Genomic DNA, 22319 nt, shown 5'->3' with positions numbered 1-22319 from the left:
TTGGGGGTGGGGCGGGAAAGAGAACCAGACTTGAGGCTGTAAAGCCAGGAACAGTGTCCAGTTGAGTCACAGACTGGTCCATTAAAGACTCTTGTGCTGCCACTAAGCATAGCCACTACAGCTTACATCTCTTCGAGCTCTAACGCTAGACATTGAATACTGCCACCAAAACCACAGCCACACCTGTCTCTATAATACCTTGCCAGTACCCTGGCCAGAATGGATTAGGCAAGACTGCTCATTTATGACCAAGCTTACAGTTCAAAGTCTGGGGCAGGATATCAGATTGGCAGAGCCTCAGTATTTACCCCTTACTTGCAAGGGAGGTTTAGAGAGAGGGCACCTGCTACTATTTCATAAACCAGGGGATTCCTCAAACATAAGACGGGGATTCCAATATGAAGCATCCTGAAAGCATATCACGTCTGCACAAGGTAGGTAATTCAATTTGCCCACAAATACTTGGCAGTGTGTCCATGTGTAGAAGCCATTGTGATACTGAAGGAAATCCTTGGGTTGTTTTTCTATTAGATTGTTGTTTTTCTCACTTAATTGCAGGAAGGGAAGGAATTTGTGCCCATTCAGGGTAAAGCTGACAAGAGACTAGGTTCAGATCTTAAATAGTACATTGGTTTTTTTTCTTTTCAGACCAACATGAGTTCACTTTTCTTTTTATAGGTTTATGAAAGGCAAGAGTAATGATCTTAACTACCTATTTCTTATCAGAAAACGATTTATCGCTTTTAATAATGAACTTGAGCCATCAGAATACTTAATAATGGCAGTAGGTTCCAGCTTGTGGAGGTCTTGGCAGACCATCGGTGTCTTGCCTCCACAGCTCCATTCTTGCCACTGTTGCAAAACTACTGATGGCCCAAGATCTACGCCCTGGGGTATAGCTGCAACAGCAAAAACAAGAACAAAATGAACTTGGAGGCTGTTGTGCTGATGAGGAGTTGACAAGCAGTTGGTTCTGGAAACATTCCTCTTTGCTGAAGTTAGTTTGAGAAAACAAAAAAATGACAGATTAATTTTAAACAATGAAAAATATTGTTTTTCATGCAAAGATGGGGGATAGCGGTGAAGTCAGGTACTGTCTGGAATTTAGCCAGAATTACAAAGCCCCCTTCTCAAAACACTGGAAATGACATGCTAGGAGCCTATAGTAATGGCAGAGGGAGGGGGGGCACTGTAAGCATTTGAAACAAGTTCTGAAGGCATTATAGATGTTGTTTATGGAATAGAGCCATTAGCACCGCCCTGGGTATACACTGAGTGGCCAGATTGTTATGATCTCTGAATGCATAATAATCTGTGTGTGTGTGTGTGTGTGTGTGTGTGTGTGTGTGTGTGTGTGTGTATGAGGCCCGGTGCATGAATTCGTGCATGGTTGGGGTCCGGCCAGCCTTGCCAGGGGGAGGGGACATGGGCAGTTTTGTTGGCCAGCCTGCTGGTTGAACTCCTGGTTGAGGGGGCAATTTACATATTAACCTTTTATTATATAGGATATACACTGAGTGGCCAGATTATTATGCCTTCAGAGATCATAATAATCTGGCCACTCAGTGTATATTAAGATGTCAGCAAATACTTGTGCCTGAACTTAGACCATTCTAAAAGGACTTTCCTACCTTAAATATTATATTAATTGAACAAGAAGAAGATATTGGCTCTTTGGTTATAGTATTCATAAGGCTTTATGATTTCTGCAGAATATTGAATGGGACCTCGATTTGTTGTTATAAAACTGAGTACAAATAAAATTCCACATGTATGTAGTACCAGTATAGTTGTGAATTGAACCAAGGGATGTAGCCAAGATGAGAATTTTCTGAACGCATAAGGTCTTGGCTAACAACATCTCTGATAAAGCCCTGATCAGAATCACAGACACATTTCTGTAGGGCTTTTCTGAGCTCAAACTGCATTAATTGTATCATCTGTAGATATAGAGACTTTATAGCAATGTTCTTCTCAATATTTAGAGGTTATAGTAGGCACAAAAAGTTTACTTTTCTTAATACTGCACACAATTCATGCCACACACTTTTTATTTTATTCTATTAGTCAAGGATCTGTTGGTTGACTGTGATAGAGAGTCCAGTCAAAGTAAAATAAGGATGAAGGCAAATTATTTGCTCATTAACGTGGAAGTTGAGAAGCTAGGTTAGTTTTCAGCCCAGCTGGATTTACCAGCAGACATCTGTCTTTTCCCATCTCTGCTCTCCTTTCCTTTGTGTTGACTTCCTCCTCTAATGGGCTTTCTCTAGCTGGTGGGAATATTGGCTGGTGTAGCTCCAAGCTTAGTTGGTCCTTACGACGCATAATCCCAGAAGAGAGAGCAGATTTCTTTCTTCTACTCTTAGTACCAATATTTGAAAAGAACTCTGACTGACCTAGCTGAGTCAAATCCCATCAGGAGATTGTGCTGTGCATGTGTGCTGGGGAGGTAGGGATCCCTTCAATAAAGTGACAAGAGGGGACAGAGAAGGGAGATAGTGAGCAGAGCTCTGGGGGGCTGTCCTATGGGAATCCCAGGCTTGGTGGGTGAAATGAGGGGTTAGTGTGAGGAAAGAATAAGTGGTGCAGAGGCCACATTAGCTGCCATATTACCTCATCTCCTGCCTTCCTAGACTTCCTAGATGAAACAGACCCATGTCCCAGATCATTGGCCTTGGACACAGTATGATTTTGGGGGCAGGGTAAAAGGCCTTTCTGTTTAAAATATATATTTCCAGTTTCACAGTGTGTCTGGAGTGAGTTTCACTCATGGTAAAGCAATTCATTCTAGGTTAATCTATTACGGCTTTAAAAAAAAAAAAAAGCCCCAAATGCAAATAGTCTAATTCATGTGAGTATCAGTCAAACATAACAGACTGCTTTCTGTAACCTTCTGGAGGTCAGAAAGGAGGAAGGCCCAGGGCTCCTGAGAAGGGGAAGGAATACCCAGTGGGCTAGCCCCTGCCCACATTGGGCCCAGGAGCTATGGGTAAAGAGAGACTAGCTATTGTTGAAGAAATGCTGAAAGGAATTGAGGTCTTAGCTTAGAAGAAAAAAGTCCACTTAGGAGCAATGGGGTCAAGGTCCTTGTCATTTGACTTCCCCTATTGTGTAGAGATCAATTTCAGTGGCTCAGTCTGGGCAACATCGAGCACTTGGCTGTGTAGTGAGTTTTGTCATTATTTAGACTCAAAGGCCTACTTTTCTTTCCAGGGAACATGGTCTCAATCTGCAGGATAAAATAAACAAAAGAAAATTCATTGTTCTATTCTCCAAGTTCACTTATGTCTCTGGGTAAATGGCACAGAAGTAAAGGGAACCCTATAGTGTGATGGAAAAATTTAAAAATGCTTATAACTTTAAAAAGCTTGTCTAGAGCTCATCCTAAATCAGATTTCAACTTATCAGGTTTTTGTTTGTTTTTTTTTTGTCTTTTTTTGTTTGTTTGTTTTTTTTTTTTGCTGACACTGTATTGTTGTCGTTGTTTACCTTGAAAACATTGGGAGTTCAGTTACAAAATACATTTCTGAATTTTTGCTTGAAAATCAAGATACCAAAAAAAAAAAAAAAAAAAAGAAAATCAAGATACCATAGAAATGATTGATACTAGCTTTCAAAGCAACTTGGAGGTAGAACTTATCAGCTAATGAATGTTTGCCAATAAGTGCATGGAGTTAAGGGATCTTTCAGTAAATAGGGACCTCCCAACCATGCAGGACAAATACATATTGTTGGACACCGCTCCTATTTGTCCATGAAAGCAGTAGCCACCTACCATCTGCCTAGCTGTCCTGTCATATTTGCCTGCCCTTATGCTTGTCTTGTTTCAAAGGTCAACACTTGCCCTTCAATGTCTTGAGTGATATTAAAGAGAAAAAGAAGTCCCAAAATTCAACAGGGCAAAACTAATATTTATGAAAGGAATTTCACTAAGGGACCGAGGGACATCCATATGTACAAAAACCCAGAGGAATTTCTGGAGGGTCTGATAATGTGCTTAAGCTGTGCTATTAGAAAGATGTGGTTTCCAACCTTGACAAATCACAAACTTTCCGAGGCTCATCTAATAGAATAGGTGTCTACCTTTCATGATAATCATGACTACTTTGGGGGCAAGTCTGAGCATTAAAGAAATAATGTCTGTGCAAGTGTAGACCTCAGACAGGCTGAAGCCTGGACCTGCTGAGGGACGTGCCTGAAGAAATAACCTTCTCTTCATCCAATCTCATGGCCAGTTCTTGGGATTGGGCTGAGCTAATTTGTCACTACTTGCTTGTTCCTTGTGATCAGGCTGAATTCTAGCCTGGCTTCTCAAAAGATAGGTGGAAGGGGAACCTGGGAGGGTATCAAATACCTGTGAGAATGGCAAAGAAGGCCCCTCACCTGGGAGAGTCTTGTTCTGAGCAGTTGGCAGTAGCTACAGTCTGTGTCTGTGTGGGGAAATGTAAGGCTCTGGGGAGTTAAAGCCATTCTGGTAGCTGTGTGTTATCCTTCAGTGTTTAACCACTTCCCAAATTTCCTTATCATTTGCCATTGAAGAAGCTTTAAACCTTGTATGTCCATTGGAATTTTTCCTCTTTTCTCCTCACTATCATATGGACACCCTCAATGTGTAAATGCTTGGCAAATCCAGAAGCACAATGGAAGTTTGTTTCTTTCTGTAGCCCACTCTGTCAGACACTTATCCAAGCCTAAATGAAGGGGGTTCACCTGCAGAAAGGGCATCCGAGTTTCTCATGGCTTCTTTCACTTACCTCTACCCTGTCTTGAGAACACTCTAAAATCCCTTCTCATCAATGTGGATATATCCTTTTCACATTCCCAATTTCAGTCCCTCTCTCCTTTTAAAGAAAATCTGAGACAGGACTTCTGGACTTGACCAGCAGCAAGGAAAACAAATGATGCCTAGGAAGTGAGAATCAGTTGGAGGAAGAAACAGTTATTCTGGAGTAGCTCTCTGCTATGTTGTCAGAATTATCAGAGACCTGGTCTCCACTTAACTCCATCTCTGCATCTCCATACTAACCTGTGGAGGAAGATACGGCAGCGGGTTGTGCAAAATAATAGGAAAAACCTCCCATCCAGTCCTCCTCACTCATCCCTCCCATGTCCTCTTGATTCACCAATTTATACAATAAATGTTGAGTGTCTGCCATATACTGGTACTGTTCTAGATAATGAGGGTAGAACTGTGGGGGGGAGGGGAGGGACAGACCTGCCTTTATATTCTAGTGGAAGAGGGGAAGATAAATGATAAACAAGATAAACAAGTAAACTAGTGTGTCAGGTGGTTTAAGTGCTATGGAGAAAAATGAGAAATAGAGAGAGTTGCAGGGGATAGTTTGTAATTTTAAATCAAATTTAAAATGAGCCTATGGAGATCTAGGGGCACAACTTTCTGGAAAGCAGCCAGTACAAAGGCCCAGAGGCCAGAGCATTTGTATTTGAGAGCCAAGCAAAGGGGCCGGTGTGCTGGAGTAACGTGAGCAGACCAGGATTAGGGAATGAGGTCTGAGAGATTAGGAGCAAAGGGATGAGATTATGCAGTGCCTTGGAGGCCACAATAAAGATTTGGGTTTCTATCCATATGAGATGGAAAGCTAGGAGCACAGGAGTGTCATGATCTGATTTGTGTTCAAAGGGATTGCCCTGGCTACCCTGCTGAGACTAGATTAGAGGGAGGCAAGGACAGGGCGGGGAGACTGGAAGGTTGCCATAACCATTATCCAGATGAGAAATGATGTTGGCTGGGAATAAGGTAGCTGTGAGAAATGTCGTATTTTAAAACTCGATCCAGTAGGATTTATTGATGGATTGGATATATGATGTGAGGAAAAAGATGGAGGTAGAGATGGCCCCAAAGCTTTTGGCCTGAGAAACTCTTAACAGTGGAATTGCAATTCGATCATAGAACAAGATCACTGAATGCTTGGGGTTCTGCTAAACACTGCTCCTTCTGGCTGGGACTATGGTGGGTCTAAGAAGTCTAATTTAATTTGAGAGACTTGGCCCTAACCAGTTTGGCTCAGTGGATAGAGCGTCAGCCTGCGGACTGAAGGGTCCCGGGTTCGATTCTGGTCAGGGTCATGTACCTTGGTTGCGGGCACATCCCCAGTGGGGGGTGTGCAGGAGGCGGCTGATTGATGTTTCTAACTCTCTATTTCTCTTCCTTCCTCTCCATAAAAAAATCAATAAAATATATTTTTAAAAAATTTGAGAGACTTGCCAATTTTATCCTTCTTTTAAATAAACCAAATAACAAATATGTCAAATTGCAAAGCAAAAAATTAAAAGATTTATTGAAATAGGATGACCGCATATGCGTAAAGCAATGAAGAATGTGACAATTCTTTTTTTTTTTTTTTACAAAGTATTTCATTCTTGCTTAAGCATGCCTAAGTGACTTTCCTAAGCATGAAAGCAAAACAAATCCCAAACTTGGTGCTACCTATTCACTTTCATGAGGCAACAATAACTGTTTTTAAATCGAGCTTCAGAACTGCTGAATTTCACAAACTTAAATGCTCTTGGCCACATGCAATCCTTACTCCTCAAAAAAGGCAAAAAAGATAATAAGGAGGAAAAAGCATAATTCAAAAACATAGGGTAAAGGAATTTTTTGTCTCTAGGTCTATGCTCACATTCATATTTTTCTGACCATAGGGCAAAGCAATGGAACCAATTCTCTAGCTCTTGTTGTGTCTCTTGCTCTCTCCCTCCATCCATTTTTGAATAATTTTTAATCCATTTACCATTGTGTATAACTGTATGTGACCAGAAGCACTGAATATATTTTTATCACATTTTGGAGCAATTTTCATGAGGAATTGTGCAAATGTTCTCCAAAGTATACCTTCTCACAAGAAAGACAACCTTAAACAGATATGTAAGATAAAGCCCAAAATGAAGAAGGCAGCTTTCTGTTCATTACACTGAGCTTTAGGCTACATACCTTTACTGGAGGGCAGTGGAGCTGCTAGGAACTTGTTGGGGGGCTTTAGCTGGCCCTATGATCTCTGCCAACACCAGGCCCTCTCCCAAGTAAACCTATCACCCACTGAGTGCTCTCAGCTTCAAGCCAACATATCCACCTGGTCCTCAGCCATCCCATGTCTCCAGTCAAACTGTGATTCATAAGATCCTTGTACATAGAATTTCCGAATGTGCAACTGGCAAGAGACCCTTCATCGGGAAGGTAGAGTAGCGAGTGTGGTATAAATTGGAGTTAAGGTTCCTTTTTTATTTTGTTGCTGAAATATATTATACATGATTTTGAGAATAAGGTTGAATTCTTCTAAAGCAACATTAAGAAACAAAATAAAAACAGAAAAGAAAACCTTAATATGAGTATGTGCTAAATGAGAAAAATTGATTGAGTAGACATCCTTCAGTATTTAGATGTTATTGTGGATAATCATAATCTAGATATTCCTCCAGAGATCTTGAGGTTCTTTGCAAGTACTATACTTATTTACATAGATTAAAAAATTGGTTCATTAAGTGGAAATAATTTATATAGAAAATCTATGTATGCAAAAATATCCTATATAATAAAAGGATAATATGCAAATTGACTGAATGGCAGAATGACCGGTTGCTATGACGTGCACTGACCACCAGGGGGGCAGATGCTCAATGCAGGAGCTGCCCCCTGGTGGTCAGTGTGCTCCCACAGGGGGACTGCCACTCAGCCAGAAGCCAGGCTGATGGCTGGTGAGCGCAGCAGCGGTGGTGGGAGCCTCTAAGGATGCCCGACTGCTGGACATCCCCCAAGGGCTCCCAGACTGCAAAACGGTGCAGGCCAGGCTGAGGGATCCCCTCACCCCCCAGTGCACGAATGTCGTGCACCAGGCCTCTAGTATTTATATAAAATAGAAATATATGGGAAAATATTCATTCATATAAAATGTTCATTCATATAAAAGTTGGCACATCTATCTCAAATTGTCTCAATAGAGAGTGAAAAAGATTGCTTCAAGATTGCTGGTCTATAATGCTATTTGTCAAAAATTAATTTAACAACAGTTTGTTAAATACCTCCTATTCCTTGGTTCTTACATTTTTCAGAACAGTGGAGATTGTTGTTAGGGATGTTACATTCGGAAGTAAAGCTCTATATTTCAGAGAGCCCTTATTCTATGCTTCTTTAAATTCTAATGTGCTGAAAGTGGATATGTTGCTTAAATTCAGTTTACAATGAAATATAAAGGAAGAAATAATGGAAAAACAAAGAAGTCCCAAAAGTGTGACATTGCTTTAAGAAGAATAAAAACAATTTTCAGTGAGATACTTCAAGCATGAGCCATCCCATTCCCAGAGAGCTTTTGGTTTTCACGTTGCAGAGCACACCACACCACGTCAAGGTCATTTCACACATCCCTCTTCACTTCTCTGACTTCTTCTGTCTAGCATGGGCTGATATATTTCAGCCACTACACAGTAACCAGTGTGAGGTGTTACAGCTTCAATTTCAACCACTCTGTGAGTTCCTTCATACACCTTTTGTTCCTATATACAAAGGAAAAGAAGAGATGATAAATGGTTTTCAGTAAGTCACTGGTTTGCTCTATTTTTGATACAGTTAGTAAGTTGTTCCTGGTCACAGTAGTAGATGGGCTGTGGGGTTTCTTCCCGGTCACAGTCTCCTTCTCCAGAGTCCTGGAACACAGCCTAATACAGAGGCAGGTCAAGTGACCGTGTAGGTACTACATGAGGCTGCTGATTGACTGACCCAGTGGTCAGTCTCTTGCCAAGAATTTGAACTGTGCAATGAGGAGAATTGAGTAGATTTGGAGACAGCTGTAGACATGCAACATGTGACCACAGAGAGGCAGAGTAGGGTTCTTGAAGACTTGCTTCCCCATTTCTCCTTCCCAGCATTACAAAGCTGAGCAGCACTTTACGCTTGCTTCTGGCTGTCCCTAAGATTGCTTGTTATTTCCTAATTAAACTCCTCCCCTCCACTAACCTACTTTCTACTTGAACCAGTTCGAATGGGTTCTGTTCCTTAGAACTTAAGGAACCCTGTCTTAGATGGCCACCCCCCCCCCCCCAAAAAAGGAACATTCAATTAACCACCAAATCCAAATAAAGGCACTGACAATGAATTAAAATATCATAGCAAAATGACACAAATATATAATGCTCCGGCTCAAAAGCCACTTAAAAACAAGATGTGGAAAGTCTATAAAAATGAATATTTGTGGCAGTCAAATAGAATTAAATATTGTTAATACCAATCTTTAGATGTGCAGGGAATATCAAGTGGAGACAAGCTGAGTGACTGAAAAGATGCAAACACACATGCATATACACAGATTCTTAATTTAATGCCAAGCACTAATTCCTCATCAATAAGGGTGAAGGTGAGAAGGAACTAAAAAAAAAATCTCAGGAAAAATGAAAAGGAATAGAATAGCAAGAGAGAAGACATATTTTATGACTAAAATGTGAGTCAAATGAACAAAAGGAAAAAAAACAAAACCAGAATTATCTATTCATCTGAATTTACCTTTTCTAGTGAATTGTTAATTATAAAGACTCGGTATACTAGCTCATAGTAATTTTCCATTGATACATTTTTTCCTTTTTGGTTTCTATATGGTATCTTTGGAGGATGGAGAATCACCAACAAGGATCCATTGACTTGGGTTATATTCATGCCTGGAGGACCTATTTTTGCTGGAGAAAGAATAGGAAATTTTGATAAATCATTAAAAATGTAATATTCCACATGGCTACATTATGCATAATAAATAATTATTAAATTTAGAGACCTGGAAAAAATCATTATGAAGAGATACTGCTGATACCTAAAATATAAATATCAGAAAAAGCTTTGAAGATCATTTTTTATTTTCAAAGACTAATAGACTGTTCCAACTATAAGAGTACATCTATCATTTCCACATGCAGTGATTGTTTAGGAACATGAAGTCTAAAGTTTTGTTTATTGATTATGTTTTTATTCCCTTTGTTATATCATTTAACTTATTTTAGCTGCTTTCAATATTACAATATTTCAAGTGCTGAATAGGTCAGTGTTTGTTGCTTCCAAACTTGCTTCTCTCCATCTGCTTCCTTGTGCTTTTATTGTGAGCTCATGTTTAAAAGTTGATACGTTATTTTTGTTGATTTGGTTTGAATTTTGTAATTTTAAATTAACTTTTTATTGACCTATAAAATAGATAGAGACAAAAAATAAATCACGAGGATATGGTTCAACAAATTGTCAGCTACCACTCAGATCAAGAAACAGGACATTACTAGCACTCAAAAATCGCCTCCATGTTCCCTCCAAGTATTTAACCCCAGAACATAACCACTATTGTCCTGACTTCTATTTACATATACATTAATTTTTAGAATCATATCATATATACTTTTTTGTGTGCCTGGCTTCTTTTACTATATATATATATATATATATATATATATATATACACACACACACATACATACACACACACACACACACATAAATCAGCCCATAATTTTATATAATCTGGCCACTCAGTATATATATACTGAGTGGCCAGATTATTATGACCACCTGATGTTTGTAGGCAAATTAGCTGTACACTGCATTGTATGGGATATGGAAGCCGAAGGCCTGTTCAAACACCTTTGCTGGCTGCAGTTACCAAGATAAAACGTCTCCAGTTTGCACAGGAACACAAGGATTAGACAGTCGAGCATTGGAAAAAAGTCATGTGGTCCGATGAATCATGTTTCCAGTTGCATCATGCTGATGGCAGAGTGAGAATTTTGAAGAAACAGCATGAAAGCATGCACCCCACATGCATGAGTACAACCCTTCAAGCTGGTGGGGGCAGTGTTAAAATTACACATTGTAATTTTAGTGTAGTCCTATTTATTAGTTATTTCCTTCATCACTAGTACTTTTGAACTCTGGTTTAAGTATTTGGCTCTGTAACCTGGTACAACCTCAAGTTGATGTTTTCTGAAACATTAAAGTTGAATATATTTGAATCTCAGATCTTTTTGAACTTGTGAAATTCTTAATTCCTAACTGAGTCAAAACTGAAACATACACCTTTCATTGTTTCTCTTCTTTGATGGCAAGGCTTTCTTGAGTCTGCTCTTTTATAGAGAACTGTTGGTGCAGTGGATTGGGCTTGAATTTCAAGTTATTCCAAGAAAAGATGTGCTGGATATTATGGATTGGTATGCTTAATTCTCATTCCACTCCTACTAGTTGAAGAATTGGAAAGCTAAATATGCCTTTTTCTAAACATCTAGCATTTTGGCCATGATCCAATTAGTTTGGCTCTAATGGGACATAGCACCAGTTAGATCATTAGGCAAGTGAGGTAATAATGCTGCAAGTTTTAAGATACATCTTCTTTTATCCTTCCCTGAGGGTAACTGCAAACTGGAGAAAGATAAGTACAGACCATTTGGCCAATAATGGACCCTGATTCTGAGTTGACAGTAATCCTTGGGGACTCAGAATGCACTGTGAGTTCTTGTAGCTGTCAGGTAATAAAAGCAGATTCAATGAGATATACATACCAACTGACAGGATCAATGCCCATTTTGGTTTTCTGAGCTGTGGCATGAAAGTTATTATGGGATGAAAGGTCAAATGGAAGCCAGTGGAATTCCTTTGAACAAAATTGAAAATCAAAAGTACTATTGTATCCCAGGGGAAACAGCAGAGATTCGTGCATCAAAAATACACCTTGGCTCTAGCTGGTTTGGCTCAGTGGATAGAGCTTTGGTTTGCGGATTGAAGGGTCCCAAGTTCGATTCCGGTTAAGGGCACATGCCCAGGTTGTGGGCTTGATCCCCAGTAGGGGGCGTGCAGGAGGCAGCTGATCATGCGGGGCTTGATGGGGATGGGGCTGGCTGGGGCTGGGTCTCGCGTAATTTTGAGGCACACACACGGGTGGGCGGGAACTTGACTCTGGGTCCCGCGGCGCACCCCAGATTCTGACAGGAGTAAGATTTTCATATACATTTTACTAATTTTCTTTAATCTCTGACACTTCTATTATATAGAAAGGGCAAATAGCAATATTAAAATATTTCCTCTAATTAATTCCCTTTTAATGTGCACAAATTTCGTGTACTGGGCCACTAGTTGAATAATAAAAGGGATAATTGTAAATGCACCCAGGTGGTGACCATTGTGTGATTCATTATAGTAACTGTTCTGGAGCCAATCAACACAGCCTTTAATATACAGTTACTGCTGTAGAGAATGAATCTTTTCCTTCCTTTGTCCAATAGTTAGAAAGTATCAGAAAAATTTCCTTTCACCTAGCTTACTTTCATTTTACTAAAATATTTTATTTTTATTGATTTCAGAGAAGAAAGGAGAGGGAGAGAGAGATAGAAACATTAATGATAAGAAAGAATCATTGATAGGCTATCTCCAGCATGCCCCCTACTGGGGATCAAGCCCACAACCTGGGCATGTGCCCTGACCAATAAGTCATACCGGCAAGGCTCACTTGGCTTTCATTGTCATCCTGGCTCTCTGTCACAAATAATCTACAGTCATTGATCCTTTCACAGGATATCCTGTTGGTTGACTAAATTGATCACATGATACTGATTACATTTGTTTGGCTAAAGTACTAGGCACAATAGATGCTTTAGTAAGATACATAGAAGCAGAATGTTGTAATTAAATTTCCTCTGTGGTTTGTTGGAGACATTTCCTCTCAAGTGAAAGACAAGTTGCTTTACTTTGCTCCCCCTATTACTAAGAAACATTCACTGGGCTTGTTGGACCTCTATGAATTTTGGATGAAACACATACCACATTTACTTGTGCTATGCATTTTGAAAATATCCCATGAAATTTTGAACTTTTGAGCTTTGATTTCTCTACATTCTCCACATGTTTTGTAATAAAAAAGTCAGGTAAGTAAATGTTTCTGAGAATGTGGGTAAACCAGAAACTCATACGCTGCTGATGGGAATGTAAAATGGTACAGCTGCTTTGGAAAACAGTCTGGCAGTTCCTCAAATCATTAAACGTAGAGTTACTACGTGACCCAGCAATTCTATTCCTAAGGTATGTGCCACCAAGAAATAAAAACATATGTCTACACCAAAACTTGTACATGAATTCCTCTGGGAGCACTATTCATAATGGCCAAAAGGTGAAAACAACTCAAATGTTCATCAGCTGAGAAATGGATAAACAAAACGTGGTCTACCCATATACTAAAATACAATTCTGTCACAAAAGACAGGAAGTACTAAAATATGATGCAATAAGAAGAACCTTGAAAACATTATACTAGGTGAAAGAGGCCAGTCACCAAAGACCACATATTATATTATTCCATTCATATGAAATGCCAAGAACAGGGCACTTTGTAGAGACAGAAGTAGATGAGTGGTTGCGTAGGGCTAAAAGGCTGGAGAAGTAAAGGGACAGGATGGTGATAGCCAATGTGTATGGAATTTCTTTTTGAGGTGGTGAAAATGTTCTAAAATTGAGTGTGGATGATGGTTATACATATTTGTGAATATACAAAAAAATGAATTGTACACATTATAAGGGGTGTGAATTATATCTCAATAAAGCTGTTTTAAAAATCTAGATGGAGGCAGGGAAGGCCCACTTCCCTAGTGTCCCATACTTGCTTGATAGGCTCATGAATAAAAAGGTTGTGTGACATGGATGGAGGCTATAGACTCAACAATATGGACTTCCTCTTGCCAAGGCTGGACTGACACTGCTGAGTGTCCCATTTCCCAGTAAGATGAGCCAACCCTAGTACATGGTTCATTTTATATAGTAGATATTTTTATCTCTTTCCATGGGGAGGGGGCAAGTGGCATTGGAACAGAAGCTGTAGTTATCAGCAGTCCCCCTGACTACCCCCTACCATGGATGTAGTAATGAATGCCTTATGCATGAGCATGGCACCCCACACTACATTGCTTCTGACAGAAGAACTAAGTTAATAGGGAAGAAGTGAAGCCTTACCATATATTCTATCTCAGCAGTGGGGCTTTGTAGGAAGTAAAGTGGGTAATTGAAAACTCAGTTTGGGAGACAACACCTTGGGAAGTTGTCTAGGAATTCGTATTTGCTCTAATCTTGTGACCAATATATGGCGCTGTTTTTCCCATAGACAGAATTCACTGGTTTAAGATACAAGACATGGTGGTGGGAGAAGCAATTCTCATAGCAACTGATTCATGAAATGGTTGTTTCCCATACACTTGATCCTTAATCCTTCTGGCTAATAACAACAATAGTTTCCAATACTTGAAAGTTAAGGCTGCCTCCTAACTGTTTGAAGCTCTCGGTGCCATTTAACCAACAAGGCGAAAATAAGGCCCATGTGTTGTCTGGGACGATTGGTTCTGATTATCAAGAGGAAATAGAATTGTTACAGATACACTGGGGTCAGGGAGCAGTAAGCCTGATATCCCTTGAGGTGCCTCCTAGAACTCTCTATTCTGTGATAAAAAATGAATGTAAGAGTATGTCCAGCTTATACAAGAAAGACCAAAAGAACTCAAACTCCTCATGACTGAAGAGCTGATTTCTGGCTGGAAAGAAAGTGAACATTGAATTAATAATGAGAGAAGAAATTTAAAATATTAACTACAGCTTCATGACTAGTTGCATTTATGAGGACTATAATATGTAACACATTTTCTTTCTGGTTTTGTTATGCATATCTTTGTACATATGCATTAAACACTCTTTTTTCTTTCCCTTTTGTCTACACTTTTATATTAGGTCTGTTGGTCATGATTTATTTCATAATTTATATCTTTGATTATAATATTATTCTGGGATTATGATTAAAATTATAAAAAGAATATACATCATGAAGATATGGATAAAAGAGCGAACTTTTGGTCTCCCCTTTGGGGAGGTAGCAAAAGTCTTAATTTCCTCAACAGAAAATTCTTCTAATGAGTATTTTCAGGAATTTAACCTCCTTTATTAGGAGGGGTCTCGGGTGGTACAACTCCTTTCTGCTGTCTAAAACTCTTTTTTTTTTTTTTTTTTTTTACCTAGGAGGTAACAATCTGGCAGAGGGACAGAGTGTCAACTCTGCAGTCAGATGCAACAGAATTTGAATCCTGATCTGGTTATGCAGGCTGGGCAACTACTGAAACCTCTGTGCCTTGATTTCCTGGGCTGTGAAGTAAGGGTAGTGACAGCCATCTTCTGGCGTTGTTCTGAGTATTTGATCAAGAGAGATGATGGTGTGGACCTCTGCAGAGCACAGAGCCTCGCAACTAGACACGCTCTAGGAAGGCTATTCAAGGGCAGGAAAAGCAAATGCAAAGAAACTCCATGGACTCACTTTCCCACCAGGGAATGAACCGCCGTGTCATGGTCCAGGCTGAGTGGGTCCCAGCCACAGCCGTCCTCACCCTTCCGTAATAAGCCTCCTGAACATCTGAAGTTTCATTGGTAAGGTCACAAAATAATTCTTGAATACCCCAACAGTCCTCTTTATTTTTCCATTGTATCTGTCCATAGCTATAAAAGGGAAAAGACAAATTTGAGTGTCTTCTTTCTGTTGAAGGAGTCTGCAATTTTCTCAGTCTATTAATATTTTAGACTGGTTGAAAATTGCCCTCCAATATCAGTACTACTGTGAAAGCTTATGGCTACTCTGAAGTATCCTTAAAAAGATTTCTTCTTGTCAACCAAAGTGTTCTCTTGATGAAAGATAAACTCAAGCCCAACACCTTCTGGTTATACAGGCTGGGCATAGGGCTTGTTTTTGTTTTGTTTTTAAAAAAAAATACTTTGTGAAGTTTTTCTTCTGGTCTATGGACCAACTTTTATTTTTGAGAACTGGCTCTCCACATCCTTAATGCTTCTGAGGATCCAACTCTGTGGTTTTCTTTACTTCTCATCAGCTTGTTATTGAGTAATGTGGCTGATTCTGAGAAGTTGCTACTACTTTTTATCTCAGGTGATGCTTACCCAACACATATGATCAATTTCTTTATTGGAAAGAGAGTGGGGGTTGTAGTGAGTGCTAAGTGAGGAGCTGGAAAAGAGAGGGGTGCCCATAAAAATTGCTAAAAAGGTAGCGAGGCAGAGACAGATAGGCTGATTCATCCTGAGACTAGGGGATGGTGTAACAGCAAAGGGGAAGATTAATGCTTACTTCCTTACCATCACAAATCAGAGAAAATGCAACAAGATAACGGTGGGAGCAGAGCAGGAATTAGAGGCCAGGAGAAAGGCTTCAACGTATTTGTTGAAGGACTTGAAATCTATGACTTTCTAGCCATAGGAATATTGCTGATATCTTTACTTTGTGAACTATATGATAGCAGTTTCACTGTATCAGAAGATACCATAAAAAAAGAACCAACCACATAGATTAAGCACGATTTAATGCTTTTTAATTGTTATTTATTGATGAGAAATTGTCTTTGCTCACTGAATTTAGCTGTAATGACTGGCCTCTCTATTAATGTGATACCTTATTTTTTGTCCTACCCCAAATGGGACAGATATTAATTATAGACCCATGTGAACTGGATTAAACCAAAATGAATGATTTCAAAAATACAGATCTGCATTGTGCTGTTGAAAATACCACAGAGCTAAGAAGGGATCCAGGTAGTCTGAATTTTACACACGTTTGGGAGCCTTCGTTAAGAAAAAGAATTACAAATGTAAAATTCTTCTGTGTTGCCTTACAGTTTAACCTTCATTAGTATCATGATAAAACAACTCCTAATCCACCTTTTGCATTGGACCACAAATAGGCCCACTTTGGACCTGTTTATACTGCCTAAGGAGGAAGGACAAAAAGGAACACTCCTCCCACCTCCCTACATGCTGGAAACATCTCCAGCTATGCACGCATCTGTTTTTGAAAAGGAGAAATCTTTATGGTAAGGCTTTGTAAATTTTACCTCAATGTAAGAAAAGCTGCAGTAGTTACAGACTGATAAAATTCTAGAAATATTCCTTCTGAAGTTAGTGAGAGGTTGATGAATGGAAACATTGGACCTTGGACCTACTCGATGCTGGAGAGACATGATGAATTTAATGGAATAAAAAATTGTTATTTTGGTCCAGAGCTACACCTAGTTTCTAAATTTATGATGAAAAACCTTCAAAATAAATGGTCATATTTCCTGTCTCATGTTCAGTCAGCACTGCAAACTATGTAAGAGAGGAAAGCGCCTCAAAAATACCCCAGGAAATGCTTGTGTGGGAAAACCTGCCATTTGCAAATCAGGAACCTCTGTTCCAGGCCTCGGTCCAGAAAAGGAGTTGATCATATCTGAGGTTTGGCAACGATCCCGCAGAACTAGCTTGAAGCTCACACGAGAGGAACACGCCGCAGCACGTTCCAATTCGTGTTCATGCTTACAGGAGTCATTAATTTTTGAAATGCATTTTCTAAATAGTAAACACACTCTAAAAAATGACTTTTACGTTAAAGATATATTTTACACACTGACCTCCATGTGTCCCACAACTTCTTTTTCAGTATTAATAGTGTCAACTTAGGGAAGCGTCTGCTGTATGCTAAGCAAGCTGTTTCCAACACTCGCTTGACAAATAGTTATTTGAGCGCCCACTATGTGCCAGACTGCTGTGACACCTAAGGCTGAGCCAGTAAGGTCGTGGTGCTAGTTTTTCACGGGATGACATATGTCCCCAGCATTTTGCACGACATCATGCACTTTGTGTCACCAGGTGGCCTTCAGGGGAGAGGAGACAGTCCTGTCCCTTACCTCTGCTTTTTCTCAGTCTCTCTGAAACTGAAAAAATGCTCAGATTCTTACCTCCCATTGCATTTTAGAAAATGTTCGCCCAGTGGCCGTGTCTATCAGTTGGAGGAAGCTCACATTACTTACATTTTATATTGTACAAAGTAGATGCTGCTGCTGGCAGAAGCCCTCCCAGGCTGCCAGTGCAAAATGTTGTAAAAGTTCCGGGACTGAAAATGTACTCTCTGAGGCTTCAGAGACTCAGGGGCTGGATGAGTTTCTAAAATAATAGAGAAGGGAAAACACTGAACATTAATGTGAGCACCATTGTTAATGTAGTTTTCAATGTAATACCTGAGTTGGGATTCCCTAAAGAAGTTGCTGCCAGGGCGGATGATGGAAGTGGAGCCCAGAAATCAACATTTTGAATCTTCGATGTGATGATTTTTATGCATGCTGAGGTTTCAGGACAATTGTGTTTCAGACTATCAGCACCTACGTGATATCCTCCCATCGCATTCCCAAACCGTACAGGAAGTCAAGGGCAGTGGAAAAATACTGTCCTTAGTCCCTTCCCCTGATGGTCATGGAATGTAATGACTGAGATGAAAGACCCATGCCAAGGTCACTCTCCCACCTTCCCTGGAGCCCTATATTACGGCTACTCTGATAGAACATTTTGCCTTGGATCAATTTTGGCTCTGGGACCTCAGCCCAGCACTTAGTTCTTCCTTTCTCAGGTTTTTGCTCAATCTCTGGGTCCTGCCTCAGTGTCTTCCAACTCTCCCAGAGGACCTACCTATATTCCAGGTAGGCCGGCTTTGCTGTCCCACTTCTGAATTGTCTGCACTGATCTGCCTGCATCCTGGCTTCAAGTACCCAACCACCAGTGCTCCGATAAACTGGCCCATGCTATTAAGGGAGACTGCCCAAGACCCTGCCAAGGGCCTAGTGTCCCTGAGAAGGCTCTCAACAGCAATCATGGCAGGAAAGGATGATTTTGCTCTGGCATGGCTTGTACTTTCCACCTCAGGTCATGTGACAGGGTGATGCAGTCTCACCTGTACTTAGTCCCATGGAGGCAAGAGACCTTTGATAATACTTTATTCTAGAGTCTGAAGAAAACCAGAATGTGTCACCCAAAAATATGCTTCTTTTGACACACAAAAAAACTTATTTTGAGCTGAAGGCAAGTAAGCAATACAGGCAGGAAAAGCCCCCCCGCCCCATTTTCTGATTAAAGGCAGTATATAAATTCTTCTTTTACCGAGACTGACTCTTACCCGCCCAGAGACGGCACCAGAAGAATCTGCCAACAAATCTCACTTCATTAGTTTCCTCTCATATATTTGCTTTTCCATAGTTTCCCACCCTTGGAAGCCTAAAATTGCTTTCATTTGTCCTGTCATGTCTCTACAAATGTATTTTTATTTATTTTTTGCTGAAGATGCTACATAAGCTAGAATTCTAACCCACCGTTTTGAGTTACTCTTTGTTTAGGTTCCTCATTTGTGATGTGCTCTGTAAGCATTGATAAGCTGTTTTTCTCTTGTTAATCTTTCTTTTTGTTAAAGAGTCCTAGCTGTAAACCTATGATGGGCAGAGGTAAAGCTTCACCTCCTGAGCAGGTTCGAGGTTTCTGAACAGGGCTAGGAAGTTGGGCAGAAGGAGGAGTCAGGAAGCATACCCCCTGTTTTCCGTGACCTCATTTTCTTTCTCCTGCTCCACCTGCGGGTGTGGTCCCCACTGAAGGTTCTTCCCTTTTGCTGGAATACTCCTCCCTGGATTTCCACATACCTCAAGTCTTTGCTCAAATATCATTGAGGTGGAAGCAAGTAATCCTAAGCCCATAATCTCAGCTTTGAACATTCAAGATGTGTTATTTTCTAATGTTTGTTTATTTTTACCACCCAAATAGTGTTAATACTCTTATTTTGGGGGAGGGGGGTATTTTTTTGACCTCCTTCAGTGCATCACATGGTGGTGTGTACTTGGAAAGAGTCTATTGCCACCATTAATTTTGCTCACTAGGATGCTACGTAGTCACTCATATTTAGTACATAAAACTCCCCTGAGTTTTTGGGAGATGACAGGCACAAATTCCTGAAGCCCTTGCCTCGAGTGGATTTACTACCCTGAAGATAGATGATTCGGTGTCCCTTATCTGTCTACGGATTTCTTCTCTAATTTTGGTAAGACAATCATCAAAATAATAGCAAAATCACTCTGTACCAGACACTGAAGGGCTTTTATCTGCATTAACTCATTTAATCTGCCCGGTTTTTCTATGAAAAATGGACTGTTGTCATCTTCCTCTCACAGACTAAAAAACTAAGCCTTGTCGAGCAGAAGGAACTTGTGTAGCAGCAAACTCCACAGCCTGCCTGTCACCACGGAAAACCAAGTACAAAGCCTCGGAAGAGAAGAGCTAATGGAGAAAACAAAACAACTACAGGCTGGAGATATTCCTCCTCCTCCTCCTCCTCCTCCCCCTCCTCCTCCCAGCTGACATTCATTGAACATGAATGTCTATGAACGTGAAACATGTATCAGGCATGGTGCTCAAAGCTTTACATCTTACTTCATTCCCAAATCACCAAATAAAGCAGGTATTTTTATTACTGTATTTACAATAGGGAAGCTGAGACTTAAAGAAGTTGCCTATCTTGCCCAAGGTTACAGACCTGGTAAGATGCAGAGCCAGGATCATTTGGTAGCACTGAATTCCTGCCATGTTTTGCTAAGTTAGTCCTTGGCGTTACCAAGGACCAAAGACATAATCTGCAGAATTGCACACATTTCTGGGAGATGGAGGCTTAGACTGTTTTTATATAATCAGTCACTGGGCAACTGTACAGTTTCGGGAAACTTACTTGAGTCACTCACATTGAGAGGTACCCATCTGTTAACTGGGGGTCCTAATGGCCTTGCTCAGAGGTATGTTGGAGTGATGATGGTCTCTGCTCTAGAAGAGTTCTCTGTGAATACCAAGAGCAAATTCGCACCTGTTCTTTACTGACTCTATTCTGTGCCAGGCATTGCTCCAAGTTCTTGGCATATATTAATTCATTTAATCCTCACAATACGTACAATTCCCTTTCTACAGATGAAGACATTGAGGCACGGGAACGTTAAGTCAATTGCCCAAGTTTTCCTAAAGAGTAAATGGCAGAGCTGAAATCCAGACTCGGACAGTCTGGCTTAGGAGACTGTTTCTACCCACTAAGCTGTCATGTCCCCTGAAGGCAAAAGAAATGCTAAGGAGACAGAAGTACGTTGGTCCTGTATGAATTTTGCACCCACTAGAGTAGCTACTCAATAAGTCCACGTGGAGTTAGTTATTCAGGTTGCAGATAAAAACTGACCCCACGTCTGTTCTGATTATTTCAAGACAGAAGAAAGCTGGAATTTTTACAAAGCCTGGAAAAGCAGCAATGCCATTTCTAACAATCCCTTGAGCACACTCAGATGACAAAACTGTGAGCAATTAAAAAGAAATGAAGCACTTACCTGCAGCACCAGTTGGGAAGAGAGTGATGAGGAAGCCTAGAAGGCAATGTTTAGGCGTCATGGTTGCGAGTGTGACTGGTCAGGCAACCAGTGATCCCCTGAATGAGAGCACTGCTCTGATCAGAAGAGGAAATTAGAATCCTCATGCAGAGCATCCTCTTCTGCGTTTAACAGAGGTTCCTTGAAGCAAACACAGATTTCATTTTTGAATGCATTTATTAGGGAAATTATGCAAGTAAAGAATTGCTTCAAAAAACATTTGCTGTAACTCACTTTGATGTGGAAGCTCAATTTTGTAGGGATTGAGGCTTCATTAACTGCGAAAAGGGAAAAAAACACACTGAGGATTGGCGGACTGAAGGGCAGGGTAGGGCAGGAATTGTGCAAGGTGCTCGCTGGTAAGTGAATGGAGCAACTCAAGAAATCTTAAGGGAACTTGAGCCCTGGAGGCAGAGAAGCTCATAGTGGGTGTGATTTTGAGTGATGTGCTTGGCAGTTACAGCTATCAGAGCCCCTGGCAGTGGTTCAAAGCAGGTGAGGGCTCTGATTGTTTTTCCTTTTCCTCCCTTATTGGAAGCTCTCTGAGTAAACTTCTTGGTACATCTCATACCCTCCACACCCTCTGGCTCCCTGCAGCGCTCCTTGCCATACTCATTGGTCTGATCCCCACTCAAGTAATGCCTGTTCCTTTCTATTCCCACCCTCAGTTCCCACGAATCTGATAAAGATTTTGAGTGATTTCTGAGTAAGTCAAACCGAATGAGTCTTTAAAAGGATGAATGTGGAGAAATCATTTTGAGCTATGTTAGATCTTTTTCATATCTTTTTGGAAATTTGATTGAACTAGGTTATCTGTTCCTTGCCCATGGTTCATTATGTCATCTTTCTTACCCAAACATACTTTTTCACATGTTTTCAGAGACACTAAAACTGTACATTAAAGCACAAAAAAGTCAAAGATTTTTTTTTTTAAAAGAAGCTTAAAAGAGGAAATAGATTCTGGCTTCTTTTTTCCTTTTATGTAGTCTCTCTCAAGTTCTTGGTAAAATGGTCTGTTTAGTAAGTAATAGTGATGGCCGCTGAGCAGTACTCATTCATTCGTTTGTCCT

The 22319-nt window shown here is 40.3% G+C and overlaps 1 protein-coding gene across 3 annotated transcripts; it reads right to left on the bottom strand.

Moving 5' to 3' along the window:
- Positions 1–6267: 6267 nt before the first annotated feature.
- On the bottom strand, positions 6268–21612 carry IL22RA2 (interleukin 22 receptor subunit alpha 2). 3 transcript variants are annotated; one of them, XM_054722533.1, is made up of 6 exons: positions 21484–21612; positions 21211–21390; positions 17848–17980; positions 15315–15493; positions 9512–9681; positions 6268–8508 (listed from the first exon to the last, which is right to left on the bottom strand). In XM_054722533.1, the coding sequence occupies exons 2-6, from the start codon at positions 21269–21271 to the stop codon at positions 8365–8367; spliced, it is 687 nt and encodes a 228-aa protein (XP_054578508.1). In that variant the 5' UTR covers positions 21272–21390; positions 21484–21612; the 3' UTR covers positions 6268–8364. The 3 variants fall into 3 exon arrangements, with proteins under 3 accessions (XP_054578508.1, XP_054578509.1, XP_054578507.1); XM_054722534.1 differs by lacking the exons at positions 21211–21390; positions 21484–21612 and adding an exon at positions 19177–19234; XM_054722532.1 differs by lacking the exons at positions 21211–21390; positions 21484–21612 and adding an exon at positions 18500–18626.
- Positions 21613–22319: the final 707 nt, after the last annotated feature.

The sequence above is a fragment of the Eptesicus fuscus genome, chromosome 10 (assembly GCF_027574615.1).
Source record: "Eptesicus fuscus isolate TK198812 chromosome 10, DD_ASM_mEF_20220401, whole genome shotgun sequence".
Lineage (NCBI taxonomy): Eukaryota > Metazoa > Chordata > Mammalia > Chiroptera > Vespertilionidae > Eptesicus > Eptesicus fuscus.
The sequence above is the reverse complement of the archived record's forward strand: the minus strand, read 5'-3'. Positions and strand labels throughout refer to the sequence as shown.

Bases quoted from the DNA above. Each gene is read 5' to 3' on its own strand.
- IL22RA2 (XM_054722532.1), bottom strand. From the start codon at position 18,611: ATGGGCCAGTTTATCGGAGCACTGGTGGTTGGGTACTTGAAGCCAGGA. The intron at 17,981-18,499 runs GTAGGTCCTCTG...CTATTATTTTAG, and splicing joins CCGGCCTACCTGGAATATAG to AAACTCATCCAGCCCCTGAG. The intron at 15,494-17,847 runs GTAAGTAATGTG...TCCCTTTTATAG, and splicing joins TACTTTGTACAATATAAAAT to CTATGGACAGATACAATGGA.